Genomic DNA, 22,823 nt, shown 5'->3' on the forward strand with positions numbered 1-22,823 from the left:
ACTAGTGAGGTTAGGGTTTGGGCTAAAACGAGACATGGTGAGACTAACACACTCTAAAACATCGATCGCACCAAAGTACAATGCTTCCCTTCTTCTTCTTTTCCTTTCGGCTGCTCCCTTCAGGGCTCACCACAGCGAATCAACCTCCTCCATCTAACCCTGTTCTCTGTATCCCCCTCTCTCACACCAACTAACTTCATGTCCAAAAGTACAATGCTTCCCTAAAGCGCATAAAAGCTTATTCTTAAGACCTTTGCCCATCGACTGTGATACAAATGATTGGCACGATATTGTGAATGGTTTGAGGATTTATTTTGACTCACCCTTTGTATCCACACCAAGGTCAACACGACTAAGTGAATTAGAGAGGAGAGCTTGCTGGGCTCAGGCTCTTAACTTTTACCCCTTCACAGCTTCAGGACTGATTTCCGTCAGCCAGTTTGAAGATTTGGAAAAAGCAGCTGTGTTTTCTAAACACTTCTAGCTTTGTGAATTTCCATCCATCCATCCATTTTGTAGCACTTTATCCTCCACACAAGGGTCGTGGGGGTTGCTGTGCCAATTTCAGCTGACATAGGGCGATAGGCGTAGTACACCCGGGACAGGTCGCCAGTCCATCACAGGGACACATAGAGACAAACAACCATCCGCTCTCACACTCACAGCTACAGTCAATTTAGAGTGTCCAATTTTCCTAATCCTCAAACTACACATATTCTGGAGGCAAAAGTCATAATATGGTTCAACAAATGAAAAAAAACACGTTTGCCATTCTTTCTTTTGTAAACAGCCATACACACATACGTATGGGCAATATATTTTACACACTGGACCTTTAACCTTCCATCAAGTGGCCCAGTAAGCCATGACAGCAAACATCCATCCACAGTACTGTGATCTGGAATGAGGACACCTAAATAGAACACTGTGTGTTTCTTGCTGTGATGTCAACATCTACACTGGCCTCTAGAGCTGATATGATTTAGTAAAAAGTCAATATGTATATATATATATATATATTGACTTTTTATTTTTTATTTTATTCAAGAAATAGTTACATTTTGGATAAATGTGACATTGAACATGAGGACATTTATTCGTCCTTTATTCGGTGATGGTTAAAGGCAATTGAAAAAAAAAAACCCACACCCTTTTCAGAGTCACATCATAAGTAAATGCTGCACTTTTCCCCACCAATATTGTATTTGGCTTTAAATGAGTATAGCAATTGAATTATATTCTGACAGCTGTAATACATAACATCATTTCTTTTATGGAAAGAAAGCAGAAGTCATATGTTTGACTGCTGCCTGAGTCTGACATAGCGTTTTGTTTTTTTACCCCCAGGTTTCCATCGCTGTTGGTTTGGCAGGATTCGCTTGTGTCCTCCTCCTCGTCCTCTTTGTTCTCATCAACAAATATGGCCGGCGCTCCAAGTTCGGCATGAAAGGTAAGACTACGCCAAACGTATGGTGCTGCAAATAGGCAGACAGACACAGCTTTGTGTTCTTCCTTTCTGACAGTTGCGTCATTGTGGAGAATCCATCCCACTAATCTTTCCGAAACCTTTGTTCGTGAGAAAACATACATGCGGCTGCAATAGCTTCCTTCTCTGTGTATCAAGTCACTACTGCACCTGAGTCGTATTCTCAAGAGACTTTTCCTCATTTTTCCCTTATGCTGCACATGGTTGAGTCCTGCCAAAGGGCATGCATTTGCAATTACCCATACACTTGCAGTTACGAAGACAGTTAAATCAATACTTGAGGACAGAGTGCATGCAAATGAGGCATATGCACTGTACATACACCTCATACATTCACTGTGTCTGCTTTGTAGAAGCAATGGACAGGAGATCTTGAATTAATTAGTGGACTCTGCACTGTCGATCATGCTGAGGAATTCACTATGGATTAATATGTTTTTTTTCTCTCTGACTTTGGGGATGTGGAGGAGGCAAACGCGCTGAATCGCTGATTTAGTAAGAAACCGCAAAGCAAAGAGTGGAAGAGTTGAGCAGCTTCAGTCCTGAGGTTCAGGTTCGAGTGTTTGTGTCAGTTGATGGACCGAGTAGTGGCTTCTGCTTGTGTTTGTTTGCGTTTGGCTGATGAGTTTCTGTGCCACTCGTAAAACATACAGTTCAAGCTCTGCTTGTTTATGTCAGTAAACAAACACAGAAAAAAAAAGACATTTGTTGATATAAAAGGTCAGGCTTAATTGTTACCCTCAGTCTGGTAGAGGTGTAGTCTTTTGTGGCTCAGGTTGTGATCCTTCCTTTACTGAAAAACAACTTGTGATAGTGGATAACTATGAGGCTGTTTTTACCAGTCAGAGCCTACAATGTGTGGCACAGGCGTAACAAAATCTAATTCTAACCGTCTTAACCAAGTGGCAACTGTCACTCATTCACCCGTAAAAAATCTGAGCTCTGTTTTAAAAGCCTCAAGATTGGTGACTTGGCCGGTGTCATGTTGTTCAGAGATGTCACCTGCAACCAGGCACCTATTGGACGATACGCATTATCAATCACACTGGTGTCCACTCATAATGTTCTGTGCTTTATTGTTTATTTTTCTCTAAAGATTAACATCATTTTCAAAATTAACCTAATGCATCATTGAGGAAGACCTGAAACTAGTGACGGAGAACTAGGAAAATGTTTACTGGTGTTATAAATCAAGTATTCACATGGAATTTCATTCATTCATTCAGATTCACTTGTTTTTGCAACCAGTGGAGTCGCCCCCTGATTCTCTATATATTTCTCAATATATTCTTTCTTCCACTTTGCATGTCTATGGTCTTAACTCATGGGGGAAACATGCCCGTTCCTAAAGGTTGTGTCTTCAACTATGTCTCTCTCTCTTACTCTCTGGGTCCCATTAAGTTGCCCATTAAGTGTAAAGTTGCATTAGCTGCTTCATAGGATTACAGACAGTTACTTAGTTAAGAAGTTTCTGCTGCAATTCTTTAGGGGGTGACAATTATTTCATTAGTCTAAAGTTGGCTCAAATTAGGAATTTGTGTTTGTAATGTCACTGCAAGTCATGATAATTTAAGTTGTGCTCACAAAATGATCTGACACAGAGGAAACAAAGTCACAAATCCTGAATTAAAAAAACAACCCATGACAATAAAAGCGAAAGATGAGACAAGAGATTATATAGTGTACAGATAAAAGTTAAAAATGAATGACATGAAGCAGTGGACCCTCTGTTTGCATATATGACGTAAGATTGAATCCGTGTGAAGTATTAATATTTATAGTATCCACAACACTGAGGTGTTTATGACAGATTTGTCTTGGCTCCAAAATGATCATTCCCCTCACATAGGCAATGGCAGGCTGCTAGAGAATCCCAGATCAAGAGGATAAATAAAATAGATTTTAAAATATAGGAAACTGAATCTGATTTAGCTGCTATACCTGTTTTTCATTTGCAGTCCCTGTGCAGGTGAAGGCAACAGTAATACACAGAGCAAAACCCTGTGTGTTACTGCTACAAACACAGCAACACCCTGTTCACACACACACACACACACACACACACACACACACACACACACACGCACACAGGCACACACATGTGATTACACACTTCATGGGAACAAGGACAAAACAGAATATAAACATCAATATTGATTCATATGAGAACACAAGAACTCAACCCTGCAAACATTGCTGTATTTGTTTTTGTGCTTTTTGATTTAATTCACAGTCCAGTAAAGACACCATTAGAGAATCAATATCATTCTGGGTATAGAGCTCTCTCTCTCCTTTTTTTGTTATAGCACTATCTTATATTTACACTTACTATCAAATAAAAAGAGGCAATGCGTCATAGTGCTGGCATTGAGAGCTTCGCATGCTTTAATGCTCAGAGTGTGCACGGTTACTTTGGGAGTAAAATCCTGGCAAAAGGTGCTTCAAATGAGAGCTCTTGCAGAGAGCTGAACTAGCAATTTGTCTCTCTGACGGCGAGGTCCGGAGTTCTCTTTAGACACTGTAAGGTGTTTTTTTGTTAAATGCCTTCCACGGCTTTCTGCAGTGGGAACCACACTGTTCATACAATATGTTAAAATGACCTCACTGAGACTATAAAGCATTTTTCTGCACATTGTTTAAATCTTGTGGTTAAACTTGCTATTAGTTGCTTTGTCCAAGGTATCAGTAAATGACTGTAATGGCACAGAGAAAAGACACATTGCTCATCATTTTATTTCTTCTCATTGCTGTATTAGTATTACTGCGATCTCCTCAGTTTCGAAAGGTAGGTGGAAGTTAACAGACTGTAGATGCCTGATCCAGATCAGTTTGAATAGAGATGCCACTCTCGTCTCAGCTGTCACTCTGAGTGATTGAAGGAAGAAAAGACCTCGAGAATGGTGATGTCAGTGTGGACTCTTTGAAGGACCACATGCTGTTCTATTCAAAGACCCAACATATGTGTTTGTGTGTGTGTTCACCTCCCTTGTTTTCAAGAATAAGCCTGAAGAAGTCATTACCTACAGATGGAGCCATAATGGATTCTCAATCCACTAAATGACTCTTCTTTTTTTATCCAGCCAGTGTGTGTGTATGTGTGTGTGTGAGAAAGAGATATTGAATTGTTTGTATAGGCTTGTATAATTGGGGTTTTTATGCAAGACACCTCCATGTGCAGTATGTGCAAACTATGGACACACAAACATACACAGTGTTATTCTGATCTTGCAGCTTAAACAGCGGGCTCATCTTCCACCTTGTGTTTCGCTGTTTTTTTTTTAAAGTGTCTTTCTCACAGCCCTTCGTCAGCGGAGAATCAATGGTGCTTCTTTAGAGAAAGACACTTAGCATGACAGTAATAACTCTTATGCTCCCTTATCTTCTTTTCTCATGTTCCAGTGAAAAATGTACCCCACCTGTGCTGCTGTAAGTGCAGCCAATATGCAAGAAAATATATCACTTTGACACCTCCGCTCTCTGTCAAACACCCTCAGAACAGAGACACAGGCCAAATGCTTCCATACATTATGTGTCAGCAGTCGAAACACCTCATCTCTTTTCCTCAGTGGCTGCTGTGCCGACCATTTTTTAAACTAATTCTCAAGGTCCCAGTAGGGCTTGGGAATCAATGTCATATTGTGAATAAGTCTGAGTCTCATCCATAATAGTTATTGGCAGCTGGTGTGTGGTGTGTCTGGTGTGTTTTGGCCACATTTGACTGTCAAGTTTAAAATGAAAATATATACTCAAAACCGGCAGAGGACACAGCATTATGGCGTGTTTCCAATGAGTGGAACAGTTCGGAATAGTACCAAAATAACTGGCTCCATTTTTCTTTACCCTTCCCTTTGGGTCCAGAGTAATGGTACGGTGCTTTTGGACGGAGCTAGACCTACAACAGACAGAATAGTGTCACTCCCTTGCGACCGGTGTTTCTTCAATGCCCGCGGTCTATCCTCATACAAAGCTTGACGTCTTGTTGAGAAACAGCCACAAAGCGAGCAGAAAACAAAAACAAGCTGCTGGATGTCCTTCATTGTTTGTTGTGCATTCAACAAACAATGAACGCGAGCATGACCAAGGGCTTTACTTTACCACGATGGAAACACAGCTTTAGGTTGACAGTTGTGCTTAATATTCAATGTTACTCAAACTAAATGAAACATTTTGTGTTACTTATTCAGTTATATTTAGTTTATCAGTACTTGATGAACTACAGTGCTTTCATATACAATGAATGTACGTTTCTGTAGGACAGAGTAGAATGAAAAGGTTAAACTTTTCAGAGGACCAGAAGTTGCTCTTAACATTTTGTGAGAAAAGATGCTTATAAGGTTGTCTGGGTAAAACAAGCTATTAACTGCAGCTCCTCAGGTGCATTATGGCAACAAACAGCTTAAAAGCTTAAAGTCTTGTCACATTAGCTGCTAACGGTACGCAAGAGCTAAATATTATGCCACTGAGAAAAGTGAAAACACAGTTTGCAGCTTCAATTGGTTCAGTCTTAAATGCTTGGTGAGTTTTAATTTAGCAGCTATGAGGCCATGTATTTTAATAACTTCAACAACAAAGTGATTACAATTCCCTACTGTTGAACAATGTTGATGTCTCCCTAACTCCTAATGTTAATGTACTCAAACCAAATATATTCAGTTTACTGTAACAGAGAACCAAGTGAGCCAATTTATATTCACATTTACAAAGCAAAACAATCACTCAAAATAGTAGGCGATTCATTTAGTCATCAGTTATTACTGATTGTATTGATTGATAGTTTTTCAACAACATGATCCCCACATTGTAATTTAACCTCCCACTCCTCACATTTCAATATTAGATGTTTTCTAAAACATACAGTATATTAAAATAAACTGAACTCTACCTTCAGTTGTTTTCTTTGTCCCCTATTAGATGTTTTATTACTCCTCTTGCACCAGCCTCCTATGAGACATTCTCAGGGTTTTCTACTGCACTTGTTGGATAAATAACATAGTCTAAAACAAATGTGGTCCAGGAGTCTTAACCCCTATTAATACTATGAGGTTAGAAATGCTGAGCAAGCAAACGCCCGTCCCATAAACGCTGAGACACCAAGAAGTCAGGGTCACATGAAGCACAGCTAGAGGCATCGGGCAGTGGCCTAGCTGGGAGTCAAGGTGAGCACTAACTCTATTAATACTAAATCAAATTACTCATCAGGGCACTTAGTTTCCATCATTACTCAGAGTGCGCAGGTTGCGTTCGTCAGAAGTGCATGTTGTGAGAAATGAACTTGTCATATTGGCCACACTACTTCCGTTCAAATCTGAGACTTAATCAGCACTGACACATTTTTAAACACACAGGGAGACACACACACACACACACACACACACTCTGCAGCATTTAATGCATCACTGCCTTATTTGGCCTCCAGTGGCCGGAGTCACTGTCTGGAGACGGATAGGCAGATGGACTGATACACTTGTTTTGTGTTTGTACAAATGTCAAGCAGAGTAGCTGCCAAAAAAAAAAAAAAAAAACCTCAGTTAACTGTGAATCGAATGCTATTCTAAATGTGAACTGGTTGTTTAAAGAAACATTTATTTAACGTCTGTGTTCTCAGTGAAAGTAAAATACTTGCGTTAATCTAATACTGTATGTGTGGGATGGATAGATACTGCTGAAAATACTGTAAGTGCTATGGTAATTCCAAGCAAAATCAAAACAGTTTCACTGTTTTTTATGACAACTGGAGATGTACTCCTCATTAAATCATAGAGGATGGGAAAGTGCTAACATTTGAGCACTCTTATTTTATAATTGCTGAAGAAAAAATATATATACATATGTATTCTGCTTTAAATGATAAAAATAAAAAATAACATTTCACATCTCCACATAACATTACATGAAACCAATCTGCCCCAAAATGAAAACAGGTAGCTGGCTTTAATTGTTGTGGCACACATATCTGTTGCTTGTTTACAGTGAAATAATGTGATTTTCGACTTATTCGGGATCAGTTTTTCTCTTAATTCTGAGCTTCAGTAAATTATGCAAAAAAACACCAAACAAAAAAACAACCCAAACAACCAGGATTGTATTTTATAGAGATGTTGCTCAAGATGCAGCTCTCCACTTTCCCTCATTAAAAATGTTGACACGTATAAAACAGTATCTCAAAGTATTATATTCACATAGGGAGGAGCATGGGGTGACCAATAAGAGTGGAGGAAGGTGCTCACAGGTAGATTATATACCATGCAGAAAATACAAACTGAAGGGAAATAGGAGACTGCAAGGTGTTGTCAGGGGAGAACGTGGCTAGGCAGCATCAAATGGTTTTCTTTAGGATGACTTTGGAAACCAAGAACACAAAGCTAGTGAAGGCGGAGCTAATAATTAAATGGTGGAAGCTGAAAAAGGAAGAATATTGTGCAGAGTTCAGGGAAGAGTTGTAACACGCTCTGGGAGGTAGTGAAGAGTTGCCAGATGACTGTGTCCCTGTATCCCTCACTAAAGTAGAGAGGGATACAGCCAAGAAGGTGTTTGGTGTATCCTCCTGACAGGTGCACTGTGTCCTGTGAATCTAGAGGAAGCTTACGATTGGGTGGCAAGAGAGGAATTTTGGTACTGTATGACGAAGTCAGGAGTGGCAGAGAAGTATGTGAGGGTGGTGTGGGTGGAGATGAGTGTCAGGGGGAAATGAAAGGGAAGGTCTGCAAGATGGAAGTGAGACCTGCTATGATGTGTGGCTTGGAGACAGTAGCACTGTTTGAAAGTCAAAAGGCGGATCTGGATCTAGGAGAGCTGAAGATGCTGAGATTTTTGCTGTGAGTGACCAGGATGGATACAGGAGTAGAAATGAACATATTTGAGGGACAGCTATGTCATCCAGTATGTGAACCTGCAACATTGGAATGATTGTTTGCAAATTCTCATAGTTCTTCCCCGCACCAATAACTTATTCCACTTCTATTTTTTCTCAAAGAATAGCTAGCCAGAGCAAAAATAATGCCAGCTAATGCTAGTTATCCAACTTAAGCTGCATCGGATTGTTATTCTGCGTCTAGGAGACGATCGCTGATGTGAACCAGGCTTTTAATTGAAATAACAGTTGATCGAAAACCTTACCCAATATGAAGGGGGCACTGCAGACACAAGCGTTTTTGATTATACTCTAATTCCAATCACCACGTTTGATGGCGTACAGCCAGAGACGCTGTCAGATACTCTGGTAAAAACCTGAATGTGCCGGTGGAATATCAATTCTGTCAACTGTACACAACAACCAGACATTTTGATGCTACAAACAACTTTTGTTTGTGTGTCAGTCAACATGGCTGCTTCTGTTGCCATGTTGTGAGCATTGGTTTGATGACGTAGGCTTTGAAATACTCTCCAGCAGCCTCAAAGGGCTACAGCTCGGCAGCCTCTTCTGTTTACCCTTTGCTTAGTTACCACAGCACCAGCCACCTTAATTGGCTCTAATTTTTTCCCCCTCTGAATGCAATGTGACAGATGGGGGCTGTGAGGAAAACAGCAACAAGCAGCCCAGCAAGTGTTTTATTTATCGAGTGTTTCATAATGTATGTCTTCCCCAGAAAAGATGGCAGCAGGAAGTGAAATGTGTTTCCCATTATCTATCATCACATTGTGCTGTCTTTCAGACCATCCCTGCCACTGATGCCACCAAAGCTTTTAGTGAAAAGGGATGTGGATGCTGCCTGCATACTTTCAGGCACAACATGAGCTCATGAGCCCATGGTTCTTTTTGCACCTCATGTAGAAAATGGACACAAATACAAAAAAGGGGAATGTTTACTTATTTACAGTATCTCACTTCAAAGTTGCATGAAACCCTTGCTTTGGAGTTTTGCTATAGTGCTGTGTGTCCCTGGATGGAGTGAGAGTGCAGGGCGACCTGGGGTTGGTGCTGTAGACATGATATTTTCAGTACAAATAGGATTGCTATTTTTGTTTGGTTTTATTCTGAACTTAGGACTGTCAGCACTCGACTGCTAATAGCTAAGTGCCTTCTGTCCTCTCTGTGTCTTTCTGCAGTGCAGTGTACTGCTGTGCTGTGCATTATAAAGTACCATCCAGTAAAAGGCCAGTGATCTTGTTGGATGCACTTTAACTGGGTGTTTGGAAGCTTCTTCCCTTTTAAGCCTTTGCTATCAATAGTTCAGAAGGTTGTCCTCACTTCTGCGGGTTTAACAATTGCTTAATATAGTGTCTTTAAAATGTCAGGATATGGCAGGATGCAGATGGATGAGTGGGAGAAGTCTCTACCACAGGCTTTCTGAAAGGCTGCTGCTATTTGGCTGGCATCCCCCCGTGGGGAATGCTCAGACAATATCATGTTTGCCCCTTTTTACAGCCATGGAATGTTACAAGAGCCAGCTGTGTTAGTAACAGAAGGATTTTGTTTCATAATGAATACAAATGTAGTTACACTGTAAACCACTTAAGCAGAAGGACTGACTTTCAGTGCAGCTGAACAATGGGTCCATGAAAATGCATCAGGGACCACTTCTCCGTTTCCATGTTTCAATTAGTATTGATCCAGAAAAACTCCTCAACTGCTGCTCCTTTCTTTTATTGTGTGCTGTATCTCAAATTGAAAGAAATTGGAGTGTGCATCCAAACATTGCATGTCAGAGGTTTGTTCTAATGCTGCTTCAGTCCATTATAACGGGGCTGTTGAAATGATCAGAATACTACCACACATTAAAAAAGGACAAAGAATACATTTCTATAGTTTCTCTCAGCCATTTACTGCTGGACTGTCGGCAAATCTGGGTTTTTTGCAAAAGTGCACTTTGACAATGTACTAACTCTTTGTGAATTGTGAGATAAGCTCTACCAATATAGACACATTTATCTTAACTTGCATTCAATCCCTCAAGCGTACTGTATATATGCTCTGCTGAAGGACTGCTGGTGATATATTCTGCAGTTTAGATGAGGCCTTGAATTAGACTTATGATGAAGAGTGCTGACTAGTTTGGGGGCAACACGTTACAGTCATGTATTACTTTTTGTTGATCCATAATATAACACATTACCAACGATTTCTTTGTAATAACATTACTTTTTTTTTTTTTTTTTTTTTTTAAACTCAACCAAAGCACATTTTCAGTTTCACTAAAGAGACTCTCTTTTAACCCTTTTAACCTACATCACCATAGTAACATATCCTCATCCAGACCAAGGTGTGTTCAGAGTTTGGCATTATAATGCCCCCAAAACAGTGCTGTCATGTTACTGTTTTTCTTGATCATGTAGTTAATGATGACGATGTTTGTTTCACTTGATATTAATGTAGCATCTGAGGTTTACAGACATCATCCAACATGAATGATCATTAGTATGAACACCGAGGATAGTCATTTTATGGTCTAGATTTTCTGCAACTGTCCATTTCTTACAGCTGGCTTGGCAGTCTATTCTCTGTATTACAGCTGGTCAAATGTTTGAGTAAAATTCCTTTAACCCTTAATTGGCAATTATAATGTAATAACTGTTATAACCGTCATATTATACTTGCAAAAGTAACATAACAAGCTACCTCAGATATATTGTACTGTGACTTCTTTCAAGTGATGTGTAAAATGTTACATTTTTAAAGTGATTTACCCAACACGTATAATGAACATTAAGTCCCTGAGTCTCAGCAGACATCTCTCACCTCCTCACATCTTGTAGCAGGACTTGTTGTTCCCTGTTGGCTGCACAGTGTCAGCAGGAGGTGTTTTCTGAATAATACTCTCTATATGACACCAATTTAGATATTCTATTTGTGGAGATTGATGCTTTGTCCAAACCAAAACCAGAGATCGTCCACACAGAGAGGTGGAAAGGTAGGAGGTCATATTCCTGCATATTTATTTATTTATTTATTTATTCACGAAGGAAACAAATCAGTAGCACTAAATTAACTAGTCTCAACACTATAGTTATTTATTGTTTTTAGCCACTGGCTTAGCAAACTGCTCTTATTATGTAACAGCCAAATGTAGGTTTCTGCAGGCTCACGCCTACACAGAATGGGATTGTGATTGCTTCATATTGACAGATACACACATGCAAGCTGATGCGTATGAATTGATTTTCCTCGCTACACAAATGACGGGTTCGCAGGATGTATAGTATTAATAATAATAATAATTTGATACATACACTGCACATGAATGTGCTTCATCAAAACAGAATTGGGACTTATGACAAACACTGCACCGTAGGTTTTTGTAGAGACATATAGCAGCAAATTATACTTAACTGTATGTGTGTAATTGTGATTTATGTGAAACCAGTATTTAGATTGAATATACATGTTTCATTAAAGATGCATGGCAACAATACTGTATATTACAGAGCTAACTTACTGAGATGTGTTGAGGTTGAAAGTTACAACAATCTATTTTCTGTTTGATAAATAGCAGTGTGTGTAACAAATAGTGAATATACTACTATACTGTATGACAATAGGACACTATTCTCAGTGAAATATCAACATCATCAGTGGGGTACAGATACAGTATAACTGCATTTGTTTACCACCATTTATTTCCTGTTGTGTACAATATTATCTTGGGCATAATGCTATTTAATGTGTTATGGAAGATACAGCACTGTGCAAAAGTCTTTGGGCACCACCAGCTTTGTTGTTTTTATGTTTGTACAGAGTATTGTGTATAAAATGTATTTTCATGTGCGGTTTTATGTTCTTTATGTTTATGTTGATAAATGTGTTTAAATAAAATATATGGTTATGTAGCTATTTTTAAATGCTGCAACATTAAAGTGGCTCATTCTAAGATATTCTTTACAATTTCCCCACTCGCCCACTTTGGTCTTGTGTCTTGGAGCCTGAAGGTTCTGCGCCGTATCAGTAGCTCTTGGGGTCGGGATAAGGTAAAGGTTCACATAGTGATGAGAACACACAATTATGGTATGTTGGTACAATAGGAAAATCGTGCTTTATTTTTAACCCTTCACTGTCAAAAACTTTAAGAATATCTGTTCTAAAACATGTGTCTGGTATATACAGCACTTTTAGCAGTAAAAATCTCATCCAGCAGGCCATCAAGCCTGAATTCACATGATCAGGCAGCTTTCCTTCTGTTAAATATGGAGCTGTCCTTCCATCAGCCGCACTCTCCATCTCTTCATATTCCCACCGGCCCTTGTTTCCATTAGCCTCTCTTCAGTTTGCATTAACACACCTCTTGGAATAGCAGAGAGCAGGCCTGGTGATATAGATGACAAATCTCAATCTTTTACTTGGCCAAGTAAAGTTTTAGGTTTACTTAGCTTAGAGAATAATTGTTGTGTAATCACAAAATGTCTCATCAGATACACACACACTTACTCATACGGCTATTTGTATGTGTGTATGTATGTATACATAGAACATGTATAGAAAGCTATTTTGGAATCTCATATTGCTGTATCTAACCACTGTCCTTGTCCCTCTCTCTCTCTCTGCTCCCATTTATGTCTCCATCTCTCGCTGAACCTTTCACATCACGTGTCTCTCTCTCTCAACTCATCCATCTTTCCCTTTCCACACCAATGGAATTAGTGAGTACTGGAGATGAAACAATTAAAGCAAAATTCATTTGAATGAATTAAAGAGCAGGGGAGTGCAGTGGCTGACACTTTTCAAGCAAGACAAATTATCCTGCATGACTGGTTTAGTAGCATTTTACACAGGCCTTGTCCCACCTCATTAACCTGTGCATTAACCCGTGAAAAAGCATTGTTAGTACACGATAATGCAAAATAGACGGGGGATAAATATGCATGGAAGAAAGCATTTAACTCAGTGATAATGCTGTTCTGGACACCTTGGGTGGACTTTGCAGTAAGGCTTCCAGCTGTTACTTGTGAGCCTTCAGAGACTGTGAATAAAGAGTCATCTCCCTGTCACATCCATGCATTTTCCTATATTTTTTAAGGCAGCAACAGGAGATGCAGAAGCTCTACAGCCTGGCTTGTGAAAGACTTTAGAGGTTGTTAAGGAAATGCCAAGGCCATCTGTGCTGCTCTATGAGGGTGTGAAATGAAGATAGAGAGTGTGTCACACTGCGATGAGAGGTCATTACTGGATACCTCAAAGGCAGCAGATTATGTCAATTTTACAGGTCACAGTCCTTTGGGTCACTACATTTTTTATCCTCTTGGTCTATGTGACACCTTTACGCTTGGTAATGAGTTCAGAAGTGTCTCGAGTTCAAATGTGCATTAAGAGCTGTAATGTTCAGGAACAGCAGCGTCGCTGGCGATGATTAGACGCAGCCAGATGGCATCAGGATGATGCTTCTTGTGCTCAGAATCACTCTCTCTCTCTCTCTCTCTCTCTCTCTTCCTCCCTCTCCCTCTCCCCTGACAGATTGTCACTTTGTGTGTTTATGTGTGTGTTGACTCAACACATGCAGAGCGAACCGAGTCAAGAATGTGTGTGGTCCACTATTCAGGAGTCTATGGGTGACTTGTTTCCAAAGGCAATCTAAACTGTGAACAGCAGCATTTTTTCACATTTAAAGACGGTTACTGCTGCATCCTTATTTAAAACACTGTTGTGCGTGGTTACCAAAGTTTCCAAAACACAGAGGAGCTCCACTTGTGCACCTGGTGTTACGCTGTGTTAATGCTTATACATACTGTATGCATAACTGTCCTACCATCTGCTTTATTTTATTTTTTTTTATAAATACTGAACCTATTTGGTTAATTTTCACATGTCAGGTGGACATTGAAAGTGAAAGTGTGTCTTCTGAGCAGCAGTGTAGATTAATCACACGATGAAAAGTAACACGCTATGTAAACATTATATTTTTTAAATACCAACATGTAAAAGAGAAAAGGGAAAGAGAGAGAGGGGGGCTAATATTGGCTGAAGCTCCTGGTTTTGTATCCACAACAGCATGTACAGTATGTCCGCAACTTCTTCTCCACTTCCTGCTGCCTATTAAAAGCATTGTCACTCATTTTCTAGTCAATGCAATTTTGAGTAAAAGTGAGGCTTATTAGGTTTTGTAGTTCTAGGTTCTGCCAGTCAACAGGGATAGTTTTGTGTCAGCAGCCCCCGCTCTATAATCTACTAGTAAATGTTGTAATTTTTAAACAGCAGAAACACAAACAAGCATAATCACACATTGTGTATGTAGCTAGAGTCCAATTTCTTATTATTTGAGCAGGCAAACTGTGTGCAGACCTTTTCAACAATACCTTTTCACTCAATTGCACTTTTATCCATTGTAAGAAAGAGAGAGCCCACTGTGTTTGATAACACTCCCCCTTCAGTGACAGGGTTGTTTTTTACCTCCGTTAAAGTCATATCCGTTCAGCAGTTATTCCTTAATAAAATAAAACACTCACAGAGAAACATATGTCTTTCTGATCCATTTACAGTGGTTCTGAAAACCTTTTGAAAATCCAACGAGGCCTGCGATATGGTATTGCAGTTGCAATATTGCATTGTGGCTGCTTGGCACAATGGCTTTATTTCTGTCTGGACTTCATGGCAGCTAACTGGCAGGGAGATAAAGTCCACATAGCCCAGGGGAGCTTGGTGATGATGAGCTAAACAAACAGCCTAACAGTGCCATAGCGCCACAGAGGCAGCTGAACACAGCATGTTCTTTACACATGGAGCGGGAGGACAGAAGAGGAGGAGGTGTGAGCTAGGACGGGAAATGAAGGGTGATGGAGGAGATGGCATAGAAAAGAGAGGAGAGAAAAACTGAGTGGCGTTAAGGGAACTCTCACAAACCGGCTCAGCTGTGTCTTTGCTAATAGTGGAGATGGCTCCTCTGCTGACTCATCTGTGAATGTAGGTTTTCCGTTTTTTTACCCAGAAGCACCTGAGGGGCTCTAAAAACAACTGTCCCATCTTGATAGATGTAAGGTCAGCTATAGGCTTTATGTAACAGCTACGAACAATATTACAGGAAAGTCATAGACGACACAGAAGATGAAGAATGAAAAGGTCTGACGGCGTGTGTTCATTACCTTTTCTCTGTCAACAGTAAAGCACAGAAGAAGCCTATTTCACCAAGCAAGGTACAGCAACTATATTTTGGACTAATGCTGTAACTAAGATCCACCCTACTGCAGCACACAATCTCATCCTGCTACTGTGCCACAAGGCAAAATCCAATTTCCTCCACTCTACACAAAAAAGGAGAAGAAAATGCAAATGGAAAGCAAAAACAGTTTTGAAATCAACAAAAATAATACTGTAGCAGCTAATAAACTGTTTGTACTCTCAGTAGGATTTTGGCAGAGTAATTGTATGATAAGGCCAGGCACGGCGTCTCCCTGTGCTTTTGTGCCTCCCTGGCCTTCCTCCACCAGACCATGTTTGCCTCCTCACAACATGACATTTGGACTGCAAATTGTCTGGCCTTTCAGAAAGCTGGACCGTCTAGCTCATACTGACAAGAAAGATAAAACAGTTTCCCAGATAACTGCTACTTCCTCAATTATTAGACTTCTTTGAACAGAATGTTTGCTGCTCTGCGCATGTCTGTCACCTACTGATGATAAGCAGAGTGGCCCACAGTGCAGCATCAACTCTGTGGTTAATTTACTGCTGGACTTTGTCCCTTCATTGCTGAGGGTGAGCAGAAGCCCTTGCTCACAGGTCTACATGAGAAAACATACCAACAATTTGCTAAATTTGTTTTAGTAATAAATGTCCAGCAACTTTGACTAGGCTCTGCAACAGGCCTGTAAGTCTTTCAATTCCATGTTGTGTATGGCACTGTTTGGACAATGGTTTCTCATTATCAGACTATGTTAATTTTAATGTTGTATGCTGTTGTATGTACAGCAACCTAGCTGATTTATGTTCAAATGTGGTACAAAAACCACCCCTCAGTTTACCTCAACAAAAGTCCAACAAGCATGCAGCAAGAAGAGGCTGCGCTACAGTAGCATCTGTATGTAATCCTCGGTTGATTAGCATGTAGCACTTGCACATTCCTCAGCTCATCCCATCTTGTTGCCCCCGAGTCTTAATCCTTCCCTGCCTGTTGTGTTTCTGCTTTACTGTGGACCAATCACACTAATTCTACTCATCAAACTTGAGAATTAGTGACAATTGTATATGTAATTTAAAAACTCAAGTGATGCCTTTGAAAAAAATGGTGCCAATTAACTAGAGATGCTAATGTCGGCAGAAATGTGCAAACGAAGCATCCGACCTCCATAAGAGTGAGAGTAGGCGGGCCAGGAAGCTGTCTCGTGTCAGGGAAAATTGTTCAGCAAGGAGTGGAGCACAGTGCACTTTGTTGGACTGGTCTCAACATGCTGCAGATTAATCCCACAATACAATATTTTGTGCCCTACGATTAGAGCTTATGCACTTGTCACACAACATAAATCACTGATCACTGATGTCATATGATGTGGTTTATTGGTTAAATATCAGGTTACTGTAAATGCCTTGCCTACTGAAATGTCAGCAGTATTGTTTAGAAATTTGTAAATTATCAGTGTTCTTTTTCTACACCCAAGCATTCCCTACCTGTGATTTCCAGGATCTGTCTGAGATTTAAAATGATAGCCTTTCAGTGACAACCTTGCCTCTTTTTATTCTGCAAATCGAATGATCTACAACATCACTGATATGTGGGAACATAAACTTTTAAATGGCACAGACAGTTTAAATCTTGATATCTTTGTGTTTTAGCAAGAAGGCTGCCTTGGAGGGGCTCATTATTTAAAGGCAAGGCCCCACTGTCTCATTATGAGTAGTGTAGTTGTTGCTCAGATCAATGCTTTAAGCTTTCCCAAAACTGAAAGAGAATCAGTAATTTTGCTAATCCACTGTAAGCAGAAGGAAGACTCTTGTTTTACGGTATGCCGAGACACCATCTCTGTCTATCCAGCAGGGAGTGAGGATAGTCCATTGGCATAGCTCTGTCACCATGGAGTCTTATCAGCAGTTGGGGACCAGGTCGGTCACAACAAATTTGTTTTTCCTTCAAGAATGTGTTTGTTGTGTTGCTTAAGGATGAGCCTCTGGTATTTACTCTGATTAAAAGCGGGGTTTTCATCTGAGACCTGTAAGGGCAGGTGTCCCCACTGTCAACTTCCTCATGGGTCACTGTATCCGGGGTTCTGCCGTTCATAACAAGCTCTGCAGATATGGAAAATTTACTGGTTGTCTTAAAACTGTCAGTTTGGGATGCAAAGATCCCAAACTGAAGCATGTGTTGTCTCTGCGCTGGCAGGTGTTTATGTTTCTCGACCCACCTACACAGACACTTGAGGTGTTGTTTGCTCAAGTTTGTTGTTGCTCTTACATTGTTTATGCGAGTTCTTGGCAACTGAAATGCTTTGAATGTTGAGACATAGGACATTCAACGCTTTGCGTGTCCCCATAAACAGCATGGAATGTCGTGTGAACTCCAGGAAGGACTTCCTCAGCCAAGCGGAGAAGGCTGCTCTGGACTGTGAGCTCACGCTGGAAGAACTGACAGTGGTAGTTAACCAGATGGCTTCGGGGAGGGCACCAGTATTGATGGTCTCTCTACACACTTACCGATCTGCGTGGAGTTCTTTTGGAGTGTTTTAGAACAGCGTTTCAACCTGTGTCCTGTCAGTGAGCAGTGCTCTCACTGCTATCTAAAAAAGGAGACCTGGCCTTTCTTAAAAACTGGAGGCCAGTGGTTCTCCTTTGCACTGATTACAAGGTGCTTTCCAGAGCCCTATCAAACAGACTTGAAGACAGTCTGGAAATCCTGTTCAGTGGGGTATAAGACAGGGCTGTCCACGCTCAGCTCAGCTCTATAGTTTGGCTATTAAACCCCAGATTGAGGGAGCAGCTCAGTGGTCATTCACTGCCGGTACCCTTTAATGCTGTCCTATTTTCTCCAGAGGGACGTTGAACATTTGCAGGACACTCTGTCCCTGTATGAAAAGTCCTCATCAGCGCGTGTGAACTGGGCAAAAAGTGAAGCACTGCTTTTGGGTCAGTGACAGACAATACCCAGTCTGCCTGGCGTTTTTTGGGAAGTGAGTGGGTTTCAATGTAAAAATTGGGAGGGAGTCCTGAATTAAGTATGTGCTTGGTTCTGTAAATGGAAATGGTTGCTACCCCAGCTGTTGTATAGTGGAAGAGTTCTGGTTACCAATAACTTTGACCCTTTGGCACAAATTCACAGCCCAGACTCCACCAAGAGGCCTGACAAAGAACATCCAAAGAGCCATTGTGGCCTTTTTCTGGTCTGGTAAACACTGGGTGAAGTCAGCAGTCATCTTCCTGCCTGTAGGTGAAGGAGGGCAGGGCTCATCAACATCCAGTCTGAGATCACATGCTTCAGACTAAGAACAGCAGAAAGAGTACTTTACAATTGCGACATGGCCCGACTACTGCTGAGGAGAGCTGGGAGGTTGGGGTATGAAAAGCAGCTCTTCTGGCTCAACACCATTCTACAACTCTGTACTGCAGGCATGGCATATTCTGAAGGCCAGTCATGACGTCAGGGAATGTCCGAGCATGTGGCTGTTTGAGGAACCCTTATTCTTTAGTGACTTAATAAGAACTCTGCCACTCTAAGGACCAACCTAACCAAGCTGGGCTACTTGATCAGAATGACATCAACATCTGTGGACACCCTGAAACAGATCAACAACATCAACTCTGTCAGGCTTAGTGTGGTGGAAGTCTGTGCATCACTGTCACAACTGCTGAGGGCAACTGCAAGGGACATGGATGTGTGTGATCAATGGACTGATGGGAGTGAGAACAGTTTCCCCCCCTTTCTGTCAATCAGACCGGTTGTGGGGGAGTGGCAGGAGAGAGGGGGTCAGCTGCTGTCATTCACAACCCCTTACCTGAATATATTTTCCACTGCTGGGAAAGAAAGCAATCTACCAGATTTGTGTCAAGGTCCTAAACCTTAACTCTTTGCTGAGGATAAAGGAGTCGAGACTATTTTGGCTCAGACGATTGTCTGAAAAATAGCTGGCGCTCCTTGTACAAGCTGCCCATTGAAAAGCAGTTTTGTTTTGTTTGAAGATGTGTTTTCATGCACTAGGGGAAGTCTTTTGTCATTTATTGTTTGTTTTTGGCCCCAAATGTTGTCCAAAGAAAAAACCTGCCATACACTAATGAACATTTTATCTGGTACAGCCAAGATAGCTGACAAGAAAGAACCAGGGAACAGGGTGCTGGTATTGTTGAGCCGGTGCCGGTTCTGGAAGGACTGGTAAACACCAGACTAAGAGTGGAACACTCTTACTATTAAGTGGTGGAGAATGTTGAGAGTTTTCATTGCAAATGGGCAATGTTTTGTGGGGATGGAAGGGGAGTTCAATTTAAATGTCTGTTTTGTTTCCTGTTGAATTTATTTTGTACTAAGTGACCATGTGTGTTTCTCCTTGAAGTGAGTTAATAAGGGACTTTGAAAATCAAACCTCTCCTCTCCTCTCCTTCATCATCCCCTTTCTGCAGTATTAAAGACCAGGGGTTCTATTTCAATTCTGTTAGTCACATTTACTCTTTCTCCTAGGCCTCAGCCTATATCGTATAAACAGAAGTAGGGAAGCAGTGGCTGGTGTTTTCCCATGTCTAAAAACCTCAATTTGGTGTCTCTTTGATCCCAGGCACTAGAATAATAATTGCTCTCATTTATGGAAAAAAGACAAGCCCTGCCAACAGCTTAGCAATGCAAATACAAAAGCTAAGAGAACACAATATTTCGGGATTTGGTGTCTGTGAAAACAGGCTAATGCAGTCAGCATGAGCTCTGAGAACATCCATAACATGAGGTGACATCATTTTTGTTGACTCAGAAATAGCCAAATGATGTGTGTAAGTGTCAATGCAGTAACTCACATGGATCCATATTAATAATCCATGTGGATTATCACACCACATTGGCAATCCATGAAGTTGGAAGGTTTCAAAGTGGAGCTGGGATTAGGTCTGAGCCCCTTCTTCTTTCCAATGGTGATGGACAGGTTGACAACTGAGAACAGGCAGGAGTCTCTGTGGACTTTGTTGTTTGCAAATGATGTGGTATCCTGTAGTGAAAGTAGGGAACATATGGAAGAGAGCCTGGAGAGGTGGAGGTATTCACTGGAGAGAAAAGGAATGAACGTTAGTAGAAGCAAGACAGAATACCTATGTGTGAATTACAGCGAGACAGGTGGTACGGTGAAGATGCAATGAGTACAGGTAGATAAAAGTGGATGAGTTTAAAAACCTGGGGTCAACCATCCAGAGCAATGGACAGTGCAGTAAAGACGGAGGGGTGGGTGGAGATAAGTGTCTGGGGTGATGTGTGACAGAAGGACTGTAGCAAGGGAAGGTCTACAAAATGGTAGTGAGGCCTGCTATGATGTATGGCTTAGAGACAGTGGCACTTTCTAAAATACAGGAGTTTTTTTGTTGGGAGTGACTACAATGGACAGGATTAGAAATTAGCATATATGAAGGACAGCTCAGGTTGAACAGAAGGAAAAGTAAAAGACCACAGAGAAGGTTCATGGATATTATCAAAGGGGACATGAGGACAGTTGGTGTAACAGAAGAGGACACAAGGGATAGGGCAAGATGGAGGCAGAGAATCCGCTGTGGCGACCCCTAAAGGAAGAAGTCAAAAGAAGAAAGAAACATAAAAAAGTAATAAACTACGGCAACAGGCCATGACTCCTTGAATCAGAGTGGCTGATCAAGCCTCGATCAACCAGGCTTCACATGCTGAAAAGCAGCAAAGTCTCCAGCAGAACTAAAGTGCAAGTGCTGCACCTTTGTGGGAACTTAAAGGCGACATAGAATGCTTGTATCACACATATATGTTAGTTATGGAGGTCTACTTACATATATAAACTTGTTTTTATGATTAAAATCCTCCTAATCGCTGCAAACGAGCCGATCAAAATATCTCCTCACTGACGCTCTCGTCAGCCGCGCTGTTTCAGACCAAAACCACCCCCCCAGAACCAGGACTGTGTTGTGATTGGCCAGCCAACGAGAGCTTTCCTACTGTACTGTGATTGGCCAGGTACCTGGAAGTGACGTAATAGATAGGCCAGCTCTCAGATACACAGCTCCCCCTCTGGCACGGTGGATGCTCTGCATCTCAGCAGCTACAACGAGAGTAGTTCTTGCGGTTGAATGTACGCAACCGGATGTGCCTGGACTAGTGCCCGGACCGGGAGGCGCTACGGTGGTGAGAGGAGTGGTGAGGATTTTTGATGACGACATCAAACTACGGAAGTGCCGATCCGCTTCGCAGAGCCCAGGAAAACAATACAACACTATTTTTTCAGCAGTGGCTGAACTGTTTGTTCTGAAACTTTAGGGTTTCATAAACGAGGTAATGACGCAGATACACACACAAACGCAGCGTTAATTGGAGCTTCCGGTCTATGTGGGCTTTAAACATTTAGAGTCACTTTTTTATGACATTCACTCACATCATAAAACATGATTAAATGCATGATTTTTAAGATTCCACCATTTTTCCTTGATCTTGATTATTAATTTGTGTTATGTTTTAATTACAGAGTACACTAAAATCTAAATACATCTTTTCTTGCTGCTGAAGCAGCGATGGCTGGGTGCTGGTGGTTCAAACAGTGCACAGAAAAAGACAAATGAAGAAAGCGAGTAGCTTCTAACTTTTTTAAGTTGTAGAATTTGAAAAGCCTCTAGTGCTATTCACAAGCTTCGTCTGATACCTTCTGTTGATGTTTATTTAAGTGGCTCGTAAATTGGTGTGGAAAATCCTCCATTTGCAGGACACAAAACAGCTGGGCTCCGGAAGAGAAACTGAGAGAGAGGGAGAGATGGGAATATTTCTAAAAGGACAGAGGAACAAAAAAGAGAGAAAGAGAAGGAAGGGGTTTCTGTGAAATGTATTTTGTGTAATGAGATGCCCCAATTCTGCTCTTTGAAATAGTGTTACCTGGAGGTGGAAAATAAAAATCTCCCCCATGGACCCATCTGTTCTTGGCTTACACTGGGTCTCTCCTCCATTTCACAAAAACCTCTCTTTCTCAGATTTAGTCGTTAGGCTGTGGTCGTCAGAGGAGGTCATTTCAGAGCTCCTGGTGGGAGATTGCTCTTTCTTCTAGGACATTCTGACACAGAGCGTCAATAATGTAGTGTTCTTCATAAACCCTCACAGCCAGTGACCCCATCGCCATCAACACATATGTCCATTCACTGAATAAGCTGCTGCTTTGTCCTGTATTTGTTCTCCAGACATAGTTGGGATCGTTGCTGCTGCGAGGGGTGTGTTGGATGTCCATTTCACTCCAAGAACATTGGAACATCGTCTTTTCAGTGTGATGAGCATCATTTGACAGTCCCCTGTCTCAGGAT

General features: G+C 41.1%; 1 protein-coding gene across 1 annotated transcript in view; it reads left to right on the forward strand.

Moving 5' to 3' along the window:
* The window catches only part of ntrk3b (neurotrophic tyrosine kinase, receptor, type 3b), a 150,822-nt gene that overhangs the window by 85,902 nt on the left and 42,097 nt on the right, over positions 1-22,823 (forward strand). Inside the window, exon 10 of the mRNA XM_058630205.1 lies at positions 1,348-1,450. Coding sequence (XP_058486188.1) covers positions 1,348-1,450 — 103 coding nt within the window. The remainder of the gene's footprint in view (positions 1-1,347; positions 1,451-22,823) is intronic.

The sequence above is a fragment of the Solea solea genome, chromosome 5 (genome assembly GCF_958295425.1).
Source record: "Solea solea chromosome 5, fSolSol10.1, whole genome shotgun sequence".
Classification (NCBI taxonomy): domain Eukaryota; kingdom Metazoa; phylum Chordata; class Actinopteri; order Pleuronectiformes; family Soleidae; genus Solea; species Solea solea.